This window comes from Oryctolagus cuniculus, chromosome 7 (genome assembly GCF_964237555.1).
Source record: "Oryctolagus cuniculus chromosome 7, mOryCun1.1, whole genome shotgun sequence".
Taxonomy (NCBI): domain Eukaryota; kingdom Metazoa; phylum Chordata; class Mammalia; order Lagomorpha; family Leporidae; genus Oryctolagus; species Oryctolagus cuniculus.
In genome coordinates, this window is record NC_091438.1 from 146686272 (window position 1) to 146707103 (window position 20832).

At 50.3% G+C, this 20832-nt stretch overlaps 2 protein-coding genes across 13 annotated transcripts in view; one reads left to right on the forward strand and one right to left on the reverse strand.

The window, feature by feature from the left end:
* NIPAL3 (NIPA like domain containing 3) overlaps positions 1–10307 on the reverse strand; it is a 52918-nt gene extending 42611 nt beyond the window's left edge. For 2 of the 4 annotated variants that reach the window (XM_008265677.4, XM_017346464.3), the window contains exons 1-2: positions 9380–9534; positions 6280–6592 (exon numbers count right to left, since the gene is read on the reverse strand). In XM_008265677.4, coding sequence (XP_008263899.1) covers positions 6280–6372 — 93 coding nt within the window. In that variant the 5' untranslated portion in view covers positions 6373–6592; positions 9380–9534. Of the gene's footprint in view, positions 1–6279; positions 6593–9379; positions 9535–9687; positions 9818–10186 lie in introns of those variants that run through there. The other 2 variants (XM_051856684.2, XM_051856685.2) reach the window with 2 other exon arrangements.
* Positions 10308–10594: 287 nt separating this feature from the next.
* Positions 10595–20832, forward strand: part of STPG1 (sperm tail PG-rich repeat containing 1) — a 50620-nt gene continuing 40382 nt past the window's right edge. For 7 of the 9 annotated variants that reach the window (XM_008265673.4, XM_070079094.1, XM_070079093.1 and 4 more), the window contains exons 1-2: positions 10595–10834; positions 17740–17867. In XM_008265673.4, the coding sequence (XP_008263895.1) occupies positions 17807–17867 (61 nt within the window). In that variant the 5' untranslated portion in view covers positions 10595–10834; positions 17740–17806. Of the gene's footprint in view, positions 11392–17739; positions 17920–20832 lie in introns of those variants that run through there. The other 2 variants (XM_051856687.2, XM_051856691.2) reach the window with 2 other exon arrangements.

The following is a 20832-nucleotide window of genomic DNA, read 5'->3' on the forward strand; positions in this document are numbered from 1 at the left end:
TGGTCATCAGCCACTATCTACACTAACTGCCAGCAATGACCTGGGTTTAGAACGGCAAGCAGATAAGTGTAGATTCCTGCATCCTGGCTGCTCCAAAGGTGACTCACATTTAAGGTAAGGGATGCACCTGTCTAACTAACCAGGTCTTCATGGAGAAGGTGGCACTTGGGGCTTGCATTGTGGCACAGCGAGTAAAGCTGCTGCCTGTAATGCAGGCATCCTATATGGGCACTGGTTTGTGTCCTGGCCACCTCATTTCTGGTTCAGCTCCTTGCTAATGGCTGGGAAAGTAGCAGAAGATGGCCCAAGGGTTTGGGCCCCTGCCACCCATGTGAGAGACCCAGATACAGTTTCTGGCTCCTGGCTTTGGCTCGGCCCAGCCCTGCCTGTTGTAGCCATCTGGGGAGTGAAACAGCAGATGGAAGCTCTCTCTCTGTGTTGCTGTGCCTTTCAAATAACGGAAGGAAGGAAGGAAGGAAGGAAGAATGGAAGGAAGGAAGGAATAAAGGAAGGAAGGAAGGAGGGAGGGAGGAAGAAACTACATGCCATATACAGACTCCTGCCATACATCAACCCCAGGCTCTGGACCAGAAAACTAAGGGCAGTTCCCATGGCTTAGAGTCCTGCCCCATCCTGCTGCCCTGCCCCACCCTGCCCTGCCCTGCACCATCCTGCCCTGCCCTGCACCATCCTGCTGCCCTGCCCTGCCCTGCCCTGCCTCGCCCCGTCCTGCCCTGTCCTGCCCTGCCCTGCCCCGCCCTGCCCCACCCTGCCCTGCCCTGCACCATCCTGCCCTGCCCTGCCCCATCCTGCTGCCCTGCCCTGTCCTGTCCTGCCCTGCCTCGCCCCATCCTGCCCTGTCCTGCCCCATCCTGCCCTGCCCTGTCCTGTCCTGTCCTGCCCTGCCCTGCCTCGCCCCGTCCTGCCCTGTCCTGCCCTGCCCCGTCCTGCCCTGTCCTGTCCTGCCCTGTCCTGCCCCATCCTGCCCTGTCCTGTCCTGCCCAGTCCTGTCCTGCCCTGCCCAGTCCTGCCCTGTCCTGCCCTGCCCCGTCCTGCCCTGTCCTGTCCTGCCCTGCCTCGCCCCGTCCTGCCCTGTCCTGTCCTGCCCTGCCTCGCCCCGTCCTGCCCTGTCCTGTCCTGCCCTGCCTCGCCCCGTCCTGCCCTGTCCTGCCCATCCTGCCCTGTCTTGTCCTGCCCTGTCCTGTCCTGCCCTGCCCTGCCCTGCCTCGCCCCATCCTGCCCTGTCCTGCCCCACCCTGCCCTGCCCTGCACCATCCTGCCCTGCCCTGTCCTGCCCTGCCCAGTCCTGCCCTGTCCTGCCTCGCCCCGTCCTGCCCTGTCCTGCCCCACCCTGCCCTGCCCTGCCCCATCCTGCTGCCCTGCCCTGCCCTGTCCTGCCCTGCCCCGTCCTGCCCTGCCCTGCCCCATCCTGCCCTGTCCTGTCCTGCCCAGTCCTGTCCTGCCCTGCCCAGTCCTGTCCTGCCCTGCCCAGTCCTGCCCTGCCCTGCCCTGCCCTGCCCCATCCTGCCCTGTCCTTCCCTGTCCTGCCCTGCCCTGCCTTTCTCACAGGAAGCACAGACAGACCTGATGAGCAGCTTTGCTCCTGATGCCTCTGCCTGCTCCTCCATGTGACCCCGCATGGCAGAGGGACCTCCTTTTCTTGGGAAATGGGAGTAATTAAAGTCTCCCCAAGGCACTCTCCTGCCCATGCCATCACGTAGTCACCTTCTTCCATTGAGAGCCGGGCATAATTCAGACGCCGGCTTCCATCAGGACAGTACAGAGAGTGGTACACTCTACCAAAAAGCAGAATGGAACATTCTTGGTGCTTCACACAATAAAGCACGTCCATCTTCTTCAAGACGTCAGGCCCTGGGGGTGCTCACCCGGGCTGAGCAGGGCTCCAAACGGTGCCACTGGCACTGTGCCTTCTGACCTGACGGGAGGGTGCCTGCCATGGGGGAGGGCAGTGGCTGGGAGCAGACTCTGGGTACTGCTAATGTTCTGTCTCTTGATTTGGACGCTAGTTACACGTGTGCACTCTTGGTTAAAATGTACATCTAGTGCTTATGATTTGCATGTTTTTCTATTTGCATGCTATCATTCAATAGAAATGTTAAGAAAAATGTTTTCTGTGGTAGGCATTTGGCATAGTAGCAAATAGACGCCTGCATCCCGTGTCAGGGTGCCCGGGTTTGAGTCTCAACTCTGCTTCCAATTCCAGCTTCCTGCCAATGTGCACCCTGAGAGGCAGCGGGTGATGGCTCAAGTACTTGGGTCCCTGCCACCCGTGCTGGATACATGGATTATATTACCAGCTCCTGGCTTCAGCCTGGCTTAGCCCTGACTGTTGCTAACACTGGGGAATGAACCAGCAGACAGGAGATAGCAGACCGGAGCTCTGTGTCGGTCTCTCTGAGTTTCTTTTTCTTTTTTTTTTTTTTTTTTTTTTTTTTAGTTTTTTATTTATTATTTGACAGGTAGAGTTACAGACAGTGAGAGAGACAAAGGTCTTCCTTCCGTTGGTTCACCCCCAAAATGGCCGCAATGGTCAGAACTGCGCCGATCCGAAGCCAGGAGCCAGGTGTTTCCTCCTGGTCTCCCATGCGGGTGTGGAGGCCCAAGCACCTGGGCCATCCTCCACTGCACTCCCTGGCCACAGCAGAGAGCTGGACTGGAAGAGGAGCAACTAGGACTAGAACTCGGTGCTCATATGGGATGCTGGCGCCGCAGGTGGAGGATTAACCAAGTGAGCCACGGCACTGGCCCCTGGTGTCCCTGAGTTTCAAACAAGTAAATGACAAATGGTTTCTGACTTGCCCCCGATGTAGCTTGAATCATGCACTCTGAAGCACATGGCACCTAAGACATGATGGCTGCAGACCTGGATCTCGGGATGATAGGGGTGGGGGCAGGGAGGGCGTTTAGTAGATCTGGTCTAGACATTCCCACACCTGGCTGCTTGTCAGACTCACCTGAAGAGGTTTATAAAATGCAAATTCTAGATGGCCAGCCTGGATATGCTAAACCATAGTTTGCAGGGGAAGACGGATGAGGGAAGTAGGGAGAAAGGAGAAGATAAAGAGTCAGAGAGAAAGAGAGAGAGAGAAAGAGAGAGAGAGAAAGAGAGAAAGAGAGAAAGAGAGAGAGAGAGAGAGAGAAAGAAAGAGAGAAAGAGAGAGAGAGAGAGAGAAAGAGAGAGGAGGCCCAGGACTAGAAACCTGTATCTTTTTACAGAACCACCCAGGTGCTCCTGGTGGCCAGCCACTCCTGGGCACTGTGCATAAATTCCGCCCTTTCACTTCATAGAGCTGGAGACCAAGGCCTAGAGAAGGGACAAGACTTGCGTGAGGTCACACAGCCAGTCACGGCAGAGCCGGGTCAAGAACCCAGGGCTCCCAGGCTCCAATCTACAGCGTCCCCGCCACAGCCCTGGCAGACCCAGCAGCAGCCACACCCGGGGGAAAGCACAGGCTTTCAAGGAAAACCAGTCGAGGGGCATGAGCCGGATGCTGAGCAACCCACGTCACGCCAGCTCTAAAACTGACCTGGCTTTGGACGGGAACTTCCCGGCTTCCTTGGTTGGACAGTCTGCTGTGAATGTCAGGGCCCAGTTGCAGACAAGTGTTTACGATCTCCATACACATCTATTCTGCCTAGCCAATTGGATGGCATTGAAACGACAGAGCCCTTTAACAGTTCCCAGCGTCCCTCTGTTTCTCTCCTCTTGCCCTGGCACACTGGGGTGACAGAGGCAGTGTAGCGCAGTGGTCAGGACCAGGCATTCTGCAGTCCGTCTGACCTGAGTTTATTTATCTATTACTTTTTAAGGATTATTTATTAATTTGGAAGACTCAGCAACAGAGAGAGAGGGAGAGACACAGAGAGATCTTCCACCTGATGGTTCATTCCCCAAATGACGGGACTGGGGCAGACTCCTTATGGGTCTCCCACATGAGTAGCAGGAGCCCAAGTGCTTGGGCCACCTTCTGCTACCTTCCCAGGTACATCAGCAGGGAGCTGGATTGAAAGTGGAGCCTGGGACTCAGAAACCAGCTCTCCGATATGGGATGCCAGTATTCCAGTGGCAGCTTAATTCACAGTACCACAGCGCTGGCCCCTCTGATCTGGGCTTAAATTCTGGTTTTATAATCTACTTGTCAGGCCAGTTGAAAACATCAGATAACATCTCTGTATCTCATTTTCCTTGTTTCTAACATGGAGATTTTTTTTTAAATGGTAACAGCAAGTACTTGATCAACATTGGCCATCGCTGGTGGGTCACTGTACTATTACTGCCCCCATCTTTCAGATGAGGAAAACTACACTTATGTTGTAGTGTTATTGCGAAGATTACCCGAGAAAATGCACGTGGAGAACTCAGCACAATACAGAAGCTTCATCTACCTTAGTCATTATTGCTGAGACCATAATTATCACAACTAGTAACAGCTCCAGCTGTGCCTCCCCACGTGCTACCTTCTCTCTCGCTCAGTCTCACTTTCCCAATCCGAAAAACAAGGGGCTTTGGTGAGGTGATGGCTAAGATCTCCTATGGCTCTGATGTGCTCTCAGTCTCACTAACCCAGCAGAAAAGCTGACTCTAAATACATCCAAGTCTCCAGGTGCTGCCTTGAGAGCTACTTAGGAATATGTCAATTCGATGTTCCAAATCCCTTACTAAAAACTGTCATTCCCTTTGACCTATTCATTGCATCTAAATGATTATATCTCAGGAACTAATCAGAGATGTGCACTAAGATTCACCCAGTCCTCCAGATTAGAAGCAACTTGCGGGGCCGGTGCTGTGGCACAGTGGGTTAAAGCCCTGGACTGAAGCGCCAGCATCCCATATGCGCGCCGGTTCGAGACCCAGCTGCTCCACTTCCTGTCCAGCTCTCTGCTATGGCCTGGGAAAGCAGTAGAAGATGGCCCAAGTCCTTGGGCCCCTGCACCCGTGTAGGAGACCCAGAGGAGGCTCCTGGCTTCGGATCAGCACAGCTCCAGCCGTTGTGGCCAATTGGGGAGTGAACCATTGGATGGAAGACCTCTCCTTCTCTCTCTCTCCCATGTAATTCTGACTTTGAAGTAAAATAAATAAATCTTTAAAAAAAAAAAAAAAAAGAAGCAACCTGCATATCCAACACTAGGGGATCTGAGCAAACCCGGGCGCAGAAGCTCCAGAGGTCACTGGGCATGCTTGCGGTCACTCCTCAATGCCTTGCGGAGATATTCTACACGTCAGGCTGAGTGAAATAGCCAAAACCTACGATGTTATGTATACTGTGACTCTGTATTTGTAATACCGTAACAAGATAAGAAGAAGACATCAAAAAAGATTATCTCCAACACGAAACATGAACAAAGATTATCTCCCAGTAATGGAGTCGATGGCTTTTTAAAAATCAAATCTTCTAAGCGGGAATGCATTCTTCTTTGCTCCTCCTGACCTTTAAAAAAAGTTTTTGGGGGGGCGGCAGCATTGTGGTGTGGCTGGTTAAGCTGCTGCCTGCAATACCAGTATCCCATATGGGATGGGCACTGGTTCAAGTCCCAGTTGCTCCAATTCCAATCCAGCTTCCTGCTAATGCATCTGGGAAAGCAGCAGAAGCTGGCCCGAGTGCCTGGGCCCCTGCACCCACAGGGGAGACCTGGATGAAGCTCCTGGCTTCAGTCTGACCCAGCTCTGGCCACTGTGGCCATTTGGGGAGTGAACCAGTAGATGGAAGATTCTCTCTCTCTCTGTAACTCTGACTTTCAAGTAAATAAATCATAAATTTTTTTTTCATTTGAGAGGCAGAGCAAGAGCAAGAGCAAAAGAGTGTGAGAGTGTGTTCCTGTTTGCTGGTTCACTCTGCAAATGCCCACAATGACAGGGTTTGAAGCCCAGAGTCCAGAGCGCAATCCAAGTTTCCCACATGGGCACCAGGAGGCCAATTACTGGGGTCATGACTGCTGCCTCCTCGGGTGTGCACCGGCAGGAAGCTGGAGCCAGGGAGCAAAGCCGGCACTACAATGTGCAATACAAGTGTTTTAACTGCCGGGCTCAAGGCTGCCCTTCTGTTCCTCCTTTTAATATGTTTCTCTACCTCCTTGTTTTTATCTACTTTAATGTGAATTTCTTTTCTTTTGATTACACACTGGCCCATCTATGTGGAGGGCCTGCCTGGCTCTGCTAGCCGTAGGCACTGAGACCCTGGTCATACCTGTTAGCCAAAACCACCCTGGGTTGCTTTCTTGTTAGAAAAATAAAGATGCCCAATCCAAGAAAGCCCTTGCCTTGTAGGAGAAGGATCCCTCGCTCACGGGGGTGGCACTGCTGGTGGGCAGGAGCGGCTGCACCTGCAGGGCTGGGCCGTGGGCTCCATCCATGGCCGCTGTCCTAGTGGCGCACGCCTGGCTCAGAGCGGAGCTGCTGCGACGCGAGGCCCGAGCCGGAAGCCATGTCTCCTGGTGGTTTCGCCGTCTTCTACCGACCCTCTCTTCCTCACGCAGGAAGCGTCCTTCCAGGCTCGTCTGGCAGACGCACAGCCTCCTCCTCCAGGCAGTCTCCCCGGCAGCCAGGGGTGCACTTTCTGCTTCTTGTGGCGCTCTAGGGTAGCGGAGAGGAACATTAAAAATGCATGTGCAGTGAGACGTTGAGCCCAGCTCTGTTACCTGAGAAGACAGCACTGCTAGGCCCAAACACCCCAGGCCGTGAGAACGGAGGTCACTGCAAGGCTAACGGGACTCCGGGCTCCTTTAGAAAGACAGGACGCAGGGACCACCAAAGCGTCCCTCCGGGCCCGCGGCTGCCGACCTCCCATCACAGCCTCTCTGAAATCCTCTATTTCTCCATACGCCCTTCAAATACTGCCAATATCTACCTTTTGGGGCCTCCAAAGCCATCCCACAACCAGCAGAAGGGAACTATGTGGAGCTTAACGTAGAAAGGAAAGAATAAGGAAAAAAGCCACGTCTACAGAAGATGGAAGAACCGGGCTGCAGCCAGCGTCGGCCTGGCACGCGGGAGGTCCTGCGAGGTGGAGCAGATCACGTGGGGCCAGATCTCACTGTGCCTCTAGGAGACTCAGTGGCCTTGCCTGTAAAGTGGGTTGATAACGTGGCCTCACAGAAACTCAGCAATGATGTTACTCCCTGTCAACCTCAACAGACGGGTGTTTTCAGCACTTCTCAAACTTTTCTACCAAGTAGAATAGAAAGAGAAAGGGTGCCCCTGGCGCTCTAGGAAGGATGACCCAAACCCTACAAGTGCTAAGGGTTTCTTTGAAGTGTTATCATTTAAAAAAATAATCATAGTGCAAATTTGGATTCTACATATTCTTAACCTACACATCTATTTTGATACAATTAATATAAAAAGGAAAATATATTAAGATATGATATAAATATATAAACATACGGTGCTTTTCATCTGCCGTATGCTATGTTTTCACCTTGGTCAGGCTGTTTAACTTGTGAGCAGTTTGCTCAGCTGTAACGTACGGCTAATAACGTCCCTACCCTTCAGGACTCGTGTGAGACCTTGATGAAATAAGGCGTGTGCAATGCATGCAGGCAAGGAGCAGCAGCAGTTAATTCGATTCTTCCAGCTTAATTATTTAACTCAGCCATGCATACGCTTTCTTTCTTATGTATTCCCCAACAAGTGCTTCCCCAGGGCTCAGTGCCTGCCCCAGAGACAGTCTCTGCCAGGCCCTGCCAAAAGCCTCCAAACACCCCCACCCCCGTATCTATCCTGTATCTCCCAGTCCCTCTGCTGTCAGGCTGTGGGCCTGGGAATTTTGGCTCCTGGTGGGAGAGCACACATATCCACTAGGGACACCACGTGCAGTCCGGAGGAGACAGTAGATGCAGGCTTAGCACAAGGGCAGCCACCAAGACCACTGGCTCAGGGCTCACTTCACCAGGGGCCCCCGGATGAGGCGGTATCCGCCTATGAGGTGCTCATCGGCTCCTAACTGCACAACTCACAGCCCACGGCCGGACTTCCTGCTGCAAAACCCTGTGCGTATGTGGATGCAAGATGAAGAGTCCTCACGCTGCTTTTAGGTGCCCATGGGAAACATCACTGTGCTACCGCTCTGCAGGCTGCTTGGCATTTTTAATCTGGGTCTTAGAGAGAGTGGCCCAGGGCTCTTTGCTGAGAGCCCCTGGGAGGCATTTCAGCTGGAGCCCAAGGGGCCGCAGAGGCAAACGGCAGGAAGGTGTTTTGCTGAATCCCCTGTTCTGTTGCACCTCCTGAGACGGCGTCCAGAGCCTGGCCCAGTGACTTCCATACACACCACTGCCCGGCTAAAAGCAGCCGGGTAAGTGCCGGGTGTGCTGTGGTCACTTCACATCAAGAATGCCTTACTCAGGCCTCATCAACCACCCACTGCACAGCCACAACAAACAGATACACCCAGCCCCACCCACAGGACGGCAGGGAAGGCAAACAGGCCTGGGGACAGGCCAGGGGGTGCTGGGAATGGAGGCCTCCCAAGCTCCTGCAAGCCAGCTGGTGTTCTGGTTTGGCTTTTTTGGGGGAGTGGTTTAATGTGCTTTCAAGAAGCAGCTTCCCTCTTGGCCTCAGGAGCTCAGGGCCTCCGAGGCACTCCTTGCAAGCTGGACTCCCTTACAAGGCCCACACTCTGCCTGGTGACTCTCTTCTCCCGACTTCAAAGCACTTTTCCAGGACTCACATATGCCCAGGGGACAAGCAGACTCCCCACGGCTGGAACACAGGGAACCCGAGAGAGGAAAGAGAATCCAGGAGGTGCCAGCTTCCTCTCCACCCCCAGCCCTATCTCAATGAATGACATCACCATCAAACAGAGCAGGTTTTACTGATCAGCAAGCCCGGGCTCAGAGCCCCCAAGAGCATGGTCTGGATTAGAACTTGGCTGTCACTGAGAACGATAAATAACGCAGGTTCTTTCCCACCACCTGACGATCCAGCTCCTGGCTGGTGGATGTCAGGGGCGCGCTGGCCTTTTCCTAGGCTTTGGCTCTCTCGGGGGTTAACTCTCACTGAGCTGGGAATTCCACACCTCGAGCAGACAGCACCTCTGTTCCAGCAGCCGGCATCTCCCTGTCCACCTGCTCGCCCCACCGTCCGCTACTGCCAGACCGTCTGAGCCGGCTTGGCGTGGCCAGGCGCTTGCGTTTCACTTCCCGATTCGGGAAAGCCCAGCGTCGTCTACACTACGGCAACGTGGGACCCGAAAACTGGAAAGGAGGCAAGCGGACCGAAGGCGACAAGGCTGGTGACAGCCAGAGGCAGGGTTTGAGACTAGGGGAGGGGGTGAAATGCTGAGTACACAAGCATCTTGCCCTGAGCAAACGAAGGCTGAATGGCAGCGCCCGGTCCCCTCCCCAAGTCGGAATCGCGACTCACCGGCAGCGTTTCCCCTAAGGTCCGCCTATCAGAGGTTTCTGAGACATGACTTGGACGCTCCGCGCAACCCGGAGGCACAGCCTCCCGAATTCCTTCCTAACTCGGAGCTACCAGCTGCTGCAGTGTTTTGCTGGCAGAAGCCGCGATTTGATTTGCCAAGCTTCCCGCCTGTCAAAAGCTGGCAGGGATTTCGCGCAGGCGAGTGGCTCCGAGGAGGAGGGGGGCGGGACATCCCCCGGTCATTGGCTGCCCTGCAAAGCTTGCTTGAAGCGCAGCGCGAGACCTTGGGGGCAGAGTTTGGCACTCACCTGGAGGGAGCCCCTCTAGCGGCCGCGGGGAGAACGTGGGAGCGACCTTTGTCCCCGTCTCCCGCAGTCCGGAAGAGCGCGGGTGATTGCTCACCTCCACCTGCTCGACAGGTGGGCTCGGCTTTAGCAACCTGCCAGGTGCCCTCCGTTCTTATCCTCCGGGGCTTTTCTCGGGCTGTCCCCCATCACGTATTCAGATCCCACACGTCCTTCAAGACCTGTTTCCCCCAAAGCCCCGCAAGTGGGCAGGGGCCGTCTCTCTCTCTCCCCTGCGCCCTCTGACACCTGTTGGCCCAGCACGCCCGCGGCCCGGCAACCCTGAATCCCAGACACTGAGCCTCGCACTTGACTCCGCTCCGCGACGTGCAGCCGGGGGGCTTTGCGGAAGGCAGAACGCTGCTCACCACGCACACGGTTCCCTGCACACGGCGTTCGTTGCAGACCCTCCCTGCGACCCCCTAGCGAGACCCCGAGCTCAGGTGATCTTGGGCAGAGAGACCTCAGCGATGTGGGAGAGCCAGGAGCGGGTTCTGGCCCTGGGTCCGAGGGTACCCTGCCCAGGAGTGGTGTGGGATCTGCGCAGAGGCCAGCGGCGATGGCGCGAGATTTTTCTGGGTGGCAGGGGCAGCAGCTTGTCGCCGGGCGTGTGGGGCCCGCTGTGAAGTTAGAGGGCACCGCCGGAGAGCGCTCAGCAGGGGCCCGACAGTCCCTGGGGCCGATCGGAAGCGAGGCGGAAGCGGCTCGCAGCTGCCCGAATCCATCTTCGCTCTTCGGCTTTTCAGAGGGGCTTGGATGGTTAACTCTGCTAGATGTGTTCCTTGAGGTAGGATGAGCAGAATTCGGAGACTTTTGGTCTATCGCAAGATTTGCGAAGATAGCTTAGATAAGTCCCTATTGGTCCCCGCCCCCTCCCCCTGGACTCTACGTAATCAACTAGCCTAAGCCCTAAAATTCTGGCAGTTTCCCTGAGGATTTTTTGAAACAGCTCTCACGATTGGTCAAAACCTTTTCACGTGTAAGAGACACAGGCCACCATTGGCTAGAGTGGCTGAGGCGGCACCTCCCGGACCGCAGAATTCGAGGCCTGTGGTTGCCACAGCAACGGGGAGGTTGGGCCGGCCAGATTCAGCCGCCTGGACCCGACCAGGTAGGAGGCAGTTTCGGGTGGGGGGCGGGTCCCTGCGGGCCTGGGGTGGCGGACGCGGCACGCCCGCGGGTGGCCCGGCCTCCGGGGCCGTGCGCGCTTCCCGCGCGGAGGGAGGTGGCGCCCCACTGGAAAGCGGCGATCGGCTCTGCGCGGCTTCTCCACGGAGCTCCCGCGGCTGACGGGGGGCGTCAGACCCCTCGGCCCCCGCCCCGGCGGCGCGCAGACCTTGCGGGTCCCGGACGGCGCGGCGTGGACCGCAGAGGGCGGAGCGCCAAGCCCAGCTCCACCCCCGCTCACCGGGCGTCCCGGCTCTGGGATGAGTGAGGCTGGACTCTAGCCGGAACCCAGTTCCCGCCAACTGCCCGACACGCGTTCTCCGCCGAGAAAAATGCCCAGTGGTTACGTACCGGACAGTGCTTTGAAGAATGCAAAATGTCTCCGAGATGCGCCACAGCACCGGGCCTGAACTGATGAAAATCGCCTGTGGGCAAAACCACTCGTGAAAATCCTGTGAAATTCCACAGAAATGAATAGTATATGTAGTTGAGCAAGCATTGGTAAGCTATATAGCCACATGTACACGTGTATAAAATATGTGATAATGCCAGAATATATGATAATATTTTAATAAAAAAGATGGTGGAAAGTCTGCAGTCCTGTAAACGAAATACTTGTAGAACCTGGCTCATGAAGGAAATAATTGTATTATGAGCACATCTGTGCACACTGTTGTGAGCATGAGTCTGCCTTCTGTCTACAAATTTATTAGACAACTCCTGTGTGCCAAAAAAAAAAAAAAAGACTGCGGATTCTGTGATGAATATTCTATAACGAAAGTCATAAAAAAGTAATAAATACACAACACTTGGAAAAAATAAAGCAAAGTCAGTGGCTTGAAATAGATGGGGTTGTGCATGGTAAGTGACAGTGGCCAGGGAAGTTATCCGTAAACAGCCAGAAGGATCTGGTGAGGGGGCAGAGGGTGCTGCCCAGTAGAAGAGGAGTTGCAGAAGGGAGGAAGGCCCCTGATGGGGGCACGGTTAGTCCGTAGTGGGTAATAACTGCCTTCACGTTCTTGGAGGATGATCTTTTTTTTTTTTTTTTTTTTTTTTTTTTGAATTGATTTGAAGAGCAGAGTGACTCAGAGAGAGAGAGAGAGAGAGAGAGAGAGAGAGAAAGAGAGAGAGAAAGAGATCTGCCCTCTACTGGTTCACTCCTTGGCCACCCAATGACCAGCGCTGGGCCAGGCTGAAACCAGGAGCCAGGAACTCCATCCTGGTCTCCCAGGTGGGGGGCAGGGATCCAAGTATTTGGGCCACCAGCTGCTGCTTGTCCAGGCACATCAGCAGGGAGCTGGATCAGGAGGGGAGCAGTTGGGTATCACAAGTAGCAGCCTAACCTGCTGTGCCACAACAGCAGGACCCAAGAATGATCTGGAACAGTGGCTTTCAGACATTTTGGGCGTGAACCGCGGCAAGAAAGGCACTTTAGACTGTGATCCAGCTCACACACACCAAGCAAATGTCACAGAAGACCACAGACCGTGACTTGCATTTTGAAAATGAACAATGTGGACAAGGAGTGAGACTTATTCTGAGTGAGATCCAAGAGTTGAAACTAGGATGTGTATGTGGGGGTGAGGGGAGAGAGAGAGACAGAATCAACTTAGATACAGGAAGGAAATTTCAGGTAGAACTGCCCAAGGAAGTTTCAAACTGTGTTGTGGGGGCAGTGAAAAATTCAAGACAGTCTCAAATGTTTGCTTTATGTTTTGAAAACTGTATGCAATATCCTAAATTCTAAAAACCAACAGAGGAGCCGGTGCTGTAGCATAGTAGGTTAAGCCTTTGTGGCATGGCATCCCATATGGGCAACAGTTCAAGTCCTGGCTGCTCCACTTCTGATCCAGCTCTCTGCTAATGTACCCGGGAAAGCAGTAGAAGTGGCCCAAGTGCTTGGGCCTCTGCACCTGTGTGGGGGATTCAGAGGAAGTTCCTGGCTCCTGGCTTTGGATCAGCCCAGCTCCCGCCATTGCAGCTATCTGGGGAGTGAAGCAGTGGGTGGAAGATCTCTCTCTCTCTCTCTCTCTCCCTCTCTCCCTCTCTCCCTCTCTCCCTCTCTCCCTCTCTCCCTCTCTCTGCCTTTCAAATAAATAAATACATACATCTTTAAAAAAAAAACCAACACAGCTCACTTAGGGTGTTAATTGTCAAATTTTAGCATGCTAATTTATTGTAGTTGCCTTAGAGGTTTTATAGAGGCATGGGGGAAAGGGGAATGTCAGGCCTTTGGCTTAGCAGATTAGATGCCACCTGGGCTGCCTGAATCCCATGTCCGAGCGCCTGGTTTTGGCTCTATTCTCAATTCCAGCTTCCTGCTCATGCGCACCCTGGGAGGCAGCACGTGATGGCTCAAGTACTTGGGTCCCTGCCTCACAGGGGAAGCCTGAATTGAGTTCTGGGCCCTTGGCTTTGACCTGGCCAGGCCCTGGCTATTGCAGGCATTTTAGGGATGTGAACCAACAGATGGGAAATCTCTGTCTCTTTCTGCCTTTCAAATAAAAAACATATATATATATATGAAAAACAAATTATATATAAAGACATAGGACAAAGGTAAAAGATAAAAAAGATATAGTGTGCTAATAGTAATCAAAAGAAAGCTGGAGTAGCTATATTAATATAAAGATATTCAGGAAACGGAGTCTGCCATGGTAGAGAGAGGCATACCACAACAATAAAGGGGCAATTCAGTTCACTGAAAGACATGAAAAGCGTACATGTGCATGCCCTACTTCAGTGCTGCAGCATCTATGGAACAGAGGCTGATGAAACTCAAAGAGAAACAAATTCACAATGATATAGTGTGGGAGATTTCCACACAATGCTGATATAATTAGCAAATAAAGTCAATCAGGATATAAAGATGTGACACTAACAACCAATTTGATTTAATTAACATTTATGGGAAAACTCCATCCAACAACAGAAAAAAAAGCCCATCTTGAAATCAGGAATAGACATCTGGTAAATCCCCTGACTACTTGGAAACTAAACAGCAGAGGTCCAAATAAACCATGTGTCAAAGGGAAATTAGAAACAAAAGGTAAGGTATTTTAAACCCAAATAAAAACAAAAAGACAATATATCAAAATACATGAGAGGCCACTAAAGCAGTGCTTGGAGAAAACTTTTTAAGATATTAAATGTTTATATTGGCTGGCGCCATGGCTCAATAGGCTAATCCTCTGCCTGCGGTGCCGGCACACCGGGTTCTAGTCCCAGTCGGGGCACCGGATTCTGTCCCGGTTGCCCCTCTTCCAGGCCAGCTCTCTGCTGTGGCCCGGGAGTGCAGTGGAGGATACCCAGGTCCTTGGGCCCTGCACCCGCATGGGAGACCAGGAGAGGCACTTGGCTCCTGGCTTTGGATCAGTGTGATGCGCTGGCCGCGGCGGCCATTGGAGGGTGAACCAACGGCAAAAAGGAAGACCTTTCTCTCTGTCTCTCTCTCTCTCACTGTCCACTCTGCCTGTCAAAAAAAAAAAAATGCTTATATTGCAAAGGAAGAAAAGCCTACACTCGATCTAAGCTTCCACCTGACAAGGTAAAAAAACAAAACAAACAAACAAAAAAAAACAGAAAGTGAAGTTCAAAGTAATCAAAAAGGGGGAATAATAATAATAATAGAGAAATAAAGAAAAGTCAATGAAATAACAAGAATGATACATTAATAAACTTCTAGGCAGATTTATCGACATAAGATACAAGATGCGAAATGCCAATATCAGGAATGAAGGAAGGGTGTTACCACAGAACATATAGATATCAAAAGGATAACAAAGGAATATTATAAACAACTTTATGCCCATTAATTTCATGATAGATGAGAAACATCCTTGAAATACTCAAGTTCCACAGCTCACTCAAGAAGCACTACATGACCAGACGAACCCTGTGTCTATTAAGCAGGCGCATTTGTCATTAAAACCTTCTCACAAGGAAAACCCCAGGCTCACATAACTTCACTTGCAAATTTAAGAAATAGTACCGATTCTATACGAAGTCTACCAGAAAATAAAAGAAAGAAACATGTTCCGGCTCATTTTGTGAAGCAGGCTTTTTTGTGTTACAGGTGTCATGGTTAAGCCTCTGCTTGGGCAGCCCGCATCTCATATGAGAGCGCCAGCTCCAGTCCAGCCTCGCATTTCTGATCCACCTTTCTGCTAATGCAATGATGCCCCACGTGCTTGGGTTCCTGCCGCCCTCATGGGAACTGAGATTGAATTCCAGGCTCCTGGCTTCAGCCTGGGCTGGCCGTGGCTATTATGGGTATCTGGAGAATGAGCCATCAAATGGAAGATCTCTCTCCCTAGATCTGTCTGTCCCTCTCTCTGTCATCCTGCCTTTCAGTGAAATAAATAAATCTTTAAAAGGAAACAAAAAGATATTGACACACAGAGAGAGGCAGAGAAACTACAGATCAAAAGCTCTCATGAACATAGGTGCAGAAAAACTTAACAAAATTTTAGCAAATTGAATCCACCGATATATAAAAGTAACAATGTATCATGACCAAGTAGCATTTATTCCAGGAATACTAGATTGATTTAGCATATGCAAATCAATTGATGACATTCAATTAATATACTCACAAAAATCATCTCCATAGATGCAAAGTACTTGATAAAATTCAACACCTATTTCTGTTAAAAAATTCTCTTTTTAAAAGATTTATTTATATATTTGGAAGTCAGAGTTACAGAGACAGAGGGAGGGAGAAAAAGAGAAAGATCTCCTGGTCCACTTTCCAAATGGCCGCAATGGCCAGGACTGGGCCTGGCCAAAGCCACAAGCCGTGAACTTTATCTGCGTCTCCCACATGGGTGGTAGGGGCGCAAGCACTTGGGCCATCCTCTGCTGCCTTCTTGCCAGACTCAGCAGCAGTGAGCTGGATTAGAAGTAGAGCAGCTTGGACTTGGACTGGCACACATGCCAGCCCCCAAAAAACTCTTAGGAAACTAGGATTAAAGGGATAAATAGCTTCTATAAAGAACCCTACCACTAACATCATATTTTATGTTGAAAGACTGAATGCCTTCCCATTTAAACCAGTGACAAGATAAAGATGCCTATTATCACCACTTCCATTCATCATTGTACTGGATGCCTTATGAATTGCAATGTTACAAGAAAAAAAGGAATATGTGTACAGGAAAGGAAGAAATAAAACTTTTAAAAATTACTTAGCAGTAAGCATTCTAGCTAAGTTTAATGAAATGAAATAATGAACAAAAAACACCTGAGAGGCCTGGTGGGCCTCTCAGGAAAAAACTGAGAACCATAATAAAACTTTTTAATTCACATATACTTCATTATAAATGTTGAATTTTGAAATCTACAAAAAAGTTACTAGAACTAAAAAACTGAGTTCAGGAAGGTTACAGGATACAAGATCAATATACATAAATGACTTTTTTCTGAATACCAACAATAAACAATTAGAAATTAAAATTTTAAAGTACTATTTTCATTACATAGGAACTTGAAATACTTAGTTATCACTTTAAGAAAATATGTGAGTCCAGCATTGTGCATAGTAGGTTAAGCCTCTGCCTGTGACACAGACATCTCATATGGGTGCCTGTTGGAGACCTGGCTGTCTCACTTCAATCCAGCTCCCTGCTAATGCACCTGAGAAAGTGCTTGGGCCCCTGCCACCCACATGGGAGACCTGGAAGAAGCCCCTGGCTCCTGGATTCTCACCCAGCCATTGCGGCCATTAGGGAGAATGAGCCAGTGGATTGAAGATTCCCCTCCCCCCATCTCTGTAACTCTGCCTTTCAAGTAAATAAAAATGAAAAATAATTCTTTTTTTTTAAAGATCACAAAGCTCAAAATATAGGACAAATTCAACTTGATCAAAGTTTAAAACACTTCCTTTTCAAAAGACACGTAAGACAATGAAAATGCAGCCCTCACTCTGGGAGTCAACACAAGGGCTCTTCAGAAAAGTTCACAGAAAATGGAGATGATGAATAAACTGTGCATGGATTTCAGAATTTCTTGGCACCAAAATGAACCTACCTTTTAATTCCATTTTCCCACAAACTTTTGTTCAAAGCACGTGTGTGCAAAAGGGCTCCAATCCCAAATACAAGAACTTTTACAACTCCACAGTAATCTAAAACTAATTGCTTGGGAGAATGCAGAAGACGTGAGCACACTTCACTTAAGATAAAGAAGCAATTAAAATATGCAAGTTACAGTGACAGTGCGATACAACCACGCAGGCACTGGGATGCCTGAAATTAACAAGACGGAGCAAACACATGTTGATGAAGATCTGGAGCAATGGGAACAAGCTGATCTATGCAACAATGTGGAAAATTCCACATCTGCTAACTGGAAAAAAAAAAAAAAAAAGACAGTCATGAAAGAGCACATCCTGTATGACTGCACTTACGGGGCAAGATAAAAAGGCGACTTTTGTGAGAGAAAGCAGAGCGGTGTCGTCAGAGGCTGGCTCAAGAGGGTACTGACTGCAAAGGGACAGGTAGACATTTTGGGGGTGCTGGGTAAATTTGTATCTTCATTATTTAACACAATCTAAATGTTTGCCTTAGCTTACAAGTGCACACTTCACACTGATGAATTTTATTATATGTATATTATCTCTCCGTAAAGCTAGATTTATAAAATGAAAGGGAAACCCAAGGCTGCAGGAGCTGTGTCAGCCACAGCAATAGTGACCTTGTATGGAGCTCCTACTGCTGGCAGCACTGTGCTTGGGACGTGGGGTCACAGGACATGGTCCCTGTCATCCTCCACCCACAAGATCAGAACAGAACCCGATCATTCACCACGCTGTGAAGGGATCTCTACACATGCGCTATTTTGCTGTTTCAGGTGTTAGAAGAACATGCAATAGAGGTTTTCATCCAACACGTGGGACATAGTGCAGAATTCTGCTGACATGGACAACCCTGCGCAGAAAGACAGGCGTCGCATCCGATTTACCGACAAACTACAGAAAGGTCGCGTGAGCTTCACTAACACCTGTCTCTAGGGGGCAGGACCGAGCCTAACGTACGCTCGTTTTCTTACACAGCGGTGGGTTGGGGGGTTCACACAGTACATCCTGGGTTGTCCCCACAAGGCCATGCTTAAGGTAGGCCGTGCTGCTTCGTGTGGACGGGAAGAAATTCCGAGAAGAAAGGATGAGACAGAAGGAGAAAAAAAATCTCTTCAGCAACAAAGAAGCAGCCTTGTTCTCTCCCTGCATCGGGCAAGAGTCAGCCAGTGCTGAAATGCAGATGCGTGTGGAAGAGACCTTGCTTCCTTTGCTTCCTAAGACAGCTGACATTCTGGGTGCAAGCCCCCATTCTGCTGGGTCGTTGCAAAGGGTAGCCCGGCCGTCGCTGGCACCAATCCTACCGCCCTGTGCTGGTTTCAGGCTTGTATCTTTTCCAGTAGAAAGAGCTGATGGTGGGAGGCTGGCAGCGGAGGGGAAGTCCTGAGATGTCCACGGAACCCGCCCATGTGCTCTCTTTCACATCGCTGTGTGTGACGATCCAGGCCACCTCTGGGCTTCGGAATCTTTGCTGAGCCCAGAAACCTCCCTGTGAGGTCTCCCAGACTCCTCTGCTTTCCCTTTCTGAGCCACTATCACATCCCTGGTGGGCCTCCAGAGTTGGCCTGTGCTCCCACCCAGACACGGGCCTCTTCCTCCTCCCGTGCTCTGGCTTGCACGTTCCCTTTTGCTCTAATATTCCGCTGAGGCACGGCACGTACTCAGGGACGATGCACAGGCCGTAGCTGAGTAGCTTAATAAGTAGAGAGAGCATCGCTTCTCAGTCCGAGACACACAATGTCAACAGCATCCCAGGAGCCCTCGACGTGTCCCTTCCTGGATATCCTCCTCCTCCTCCTGTGCGAAAGTAAACAACGCGGACATTGTTGGTAACTTGAGTCTGCTTCCAGACTCTGTATAAATTTGAATTTGATGATATGAACTCTTGTCTCTCAGGCCTTTTTCATTCATGTGTGAGAGAGTTTCATGTATCAGTAATTGTTCATTTTATTGCCATTGCTTGAAACTAACATGATTTTTAAAAAGTAAAACCTTATTTTACTTGAAAGGTACGGGGTTCGGGGTGGTGGTAGAGGAGAAAGACCTTCCATCTACTGGCTTACTCCTGAAATGCCTGCAAACAGCCAGAACTGGGCCAGGCTAAATAGGAGCCTGTATCTCAATCCTGGTCTCCCATCTGGGTAGCAGGAATCCAAGTACTTCATCACCTGCTACCTCCCAAGGTGTACATTAGTAGGAAGCTAGAATTGGAAGAGGAGCCAGGACTTGAGCTAGGCACTCCAACATGGGATGCAGGCATCCCAAGTGACATTTTAACTGTGGCACCCAGCACCTGCCCTGGATACACCACCATTTATTCAATTACGTTGCTCCCAGTTTGGGGCTATCATGAGAAAGAGCTTCTGTAACTGTTCTTGTAATTGTCTTTTGAGTCATACGAGTGGGCTTCAAAGTGTTTACGAAAAAATGGAACGACAAGATGCTTATTTTCCTGCAATAATTTTGGAAATCTACACATAGATTTTTCATAGTATGCATTTTCCACGAACTTTTTGAAGACATCTTTTTCTTGAGTCTAAAGCTGGGAGCAGAAATGCTGGGTCTGGCCGGCGCCGCGGCTCAATAGGCTAATCCTCTGCCTGCAGCGCCGGCACACCGGGTTCTAGTCCTGGTCGGGGCACCGGATTCTGTCCTGGTTGCCCCTCTTCTGGGCCAGCTCTCTGCTGTGGCCAGGGAGTGCAGTGGAGGATGGCCCAGGTGCTTGGGCCCTGCACCCCATGGGAGACCAAGAGAAGCACCTGGCTCCTGGCTTTGGATCAGCGCAGTGCGCCAGCCGCAGGGCGCCGGCCACAGCGGCCATTGAGGGGTGAACCAATGGAAGGAAGACCATTCTCTCTGTCTCTCTCTCTCACTGTCCACTCTCACACTGTCCACCCAGAAATGCTGGGTCTTAGGGTATGTTTATGAGAAGTTTGGTGGATACTGCCAGTTTTCTAAAGCTGTTATGCAGATTCTACTTTCTTTTAAGCAATATGTGAGACTTCCAGTTGCTCTGAAAACCTTACCAAAATTTGTAGCTTCTGTAGTTTTAACTTGCATTGCCCTTTGATGAGTGAGATGGAACATGTTTTCATACATTGCTTGGCCTTTGGAATATTATATTTGGAGAGCTGATTCTTTAAGGTGTTTTGCCTTTTTTTTTCTTATTGGATTTTTTTTTTTTTTTTTTGTATAGAGGGCATTTAGAACAATTCTAGAAATGAGTCATTTGTAGGTAATAGGTAAAATACCTTGCCCAGTCTGCGACTTTCCTTTCCACTCTCTTGATGGTATGTTAGCAAATAGAAGCTCTTAATTTTAATATAGCCCAATTTACCAATCTTTCCTTTACAAAATCTTTGCCCATCCAAGAGAATTTCTTCTAGAAGATATTATTCTACCTTTTGCATCTAGATCTGCAGTTCACTCTGAGTTGTTTTTGTATGTGGTGTGAAGAAGATGCCCCAGTCTGGTGTTTTCCAGCTGTGTGTCCATTTGACCCAGCACCATCCCTGGAAGGCCGTTCTTCGTCTACTATGCTGTGTTGTTGTTGTTGTCTTTGTCATAAATCAGGTGTCCATATATACTGAGGTCTGTTTCTGGTTTCTTTATTCTGTTCACATATACACTGTCTAATTAGCAGTAACTTGTGGTAAGGCTTTATCTAGTGTTACTATGTCCTTCAACTTTGTGCTTCCTTGTTTATGATTCTTGGCTCCATTGCACTTTCATATGAATTTCACAATCGGCTTATCAGTGTCTTTTAACAATCCCACCTGTCATTTTGATTTGGAGTGCATTAATTCTAGAAATCAATTTAGGGACAATTTACATTTTTACAATACTGAGTTCTCTGGCGCACATTTGTC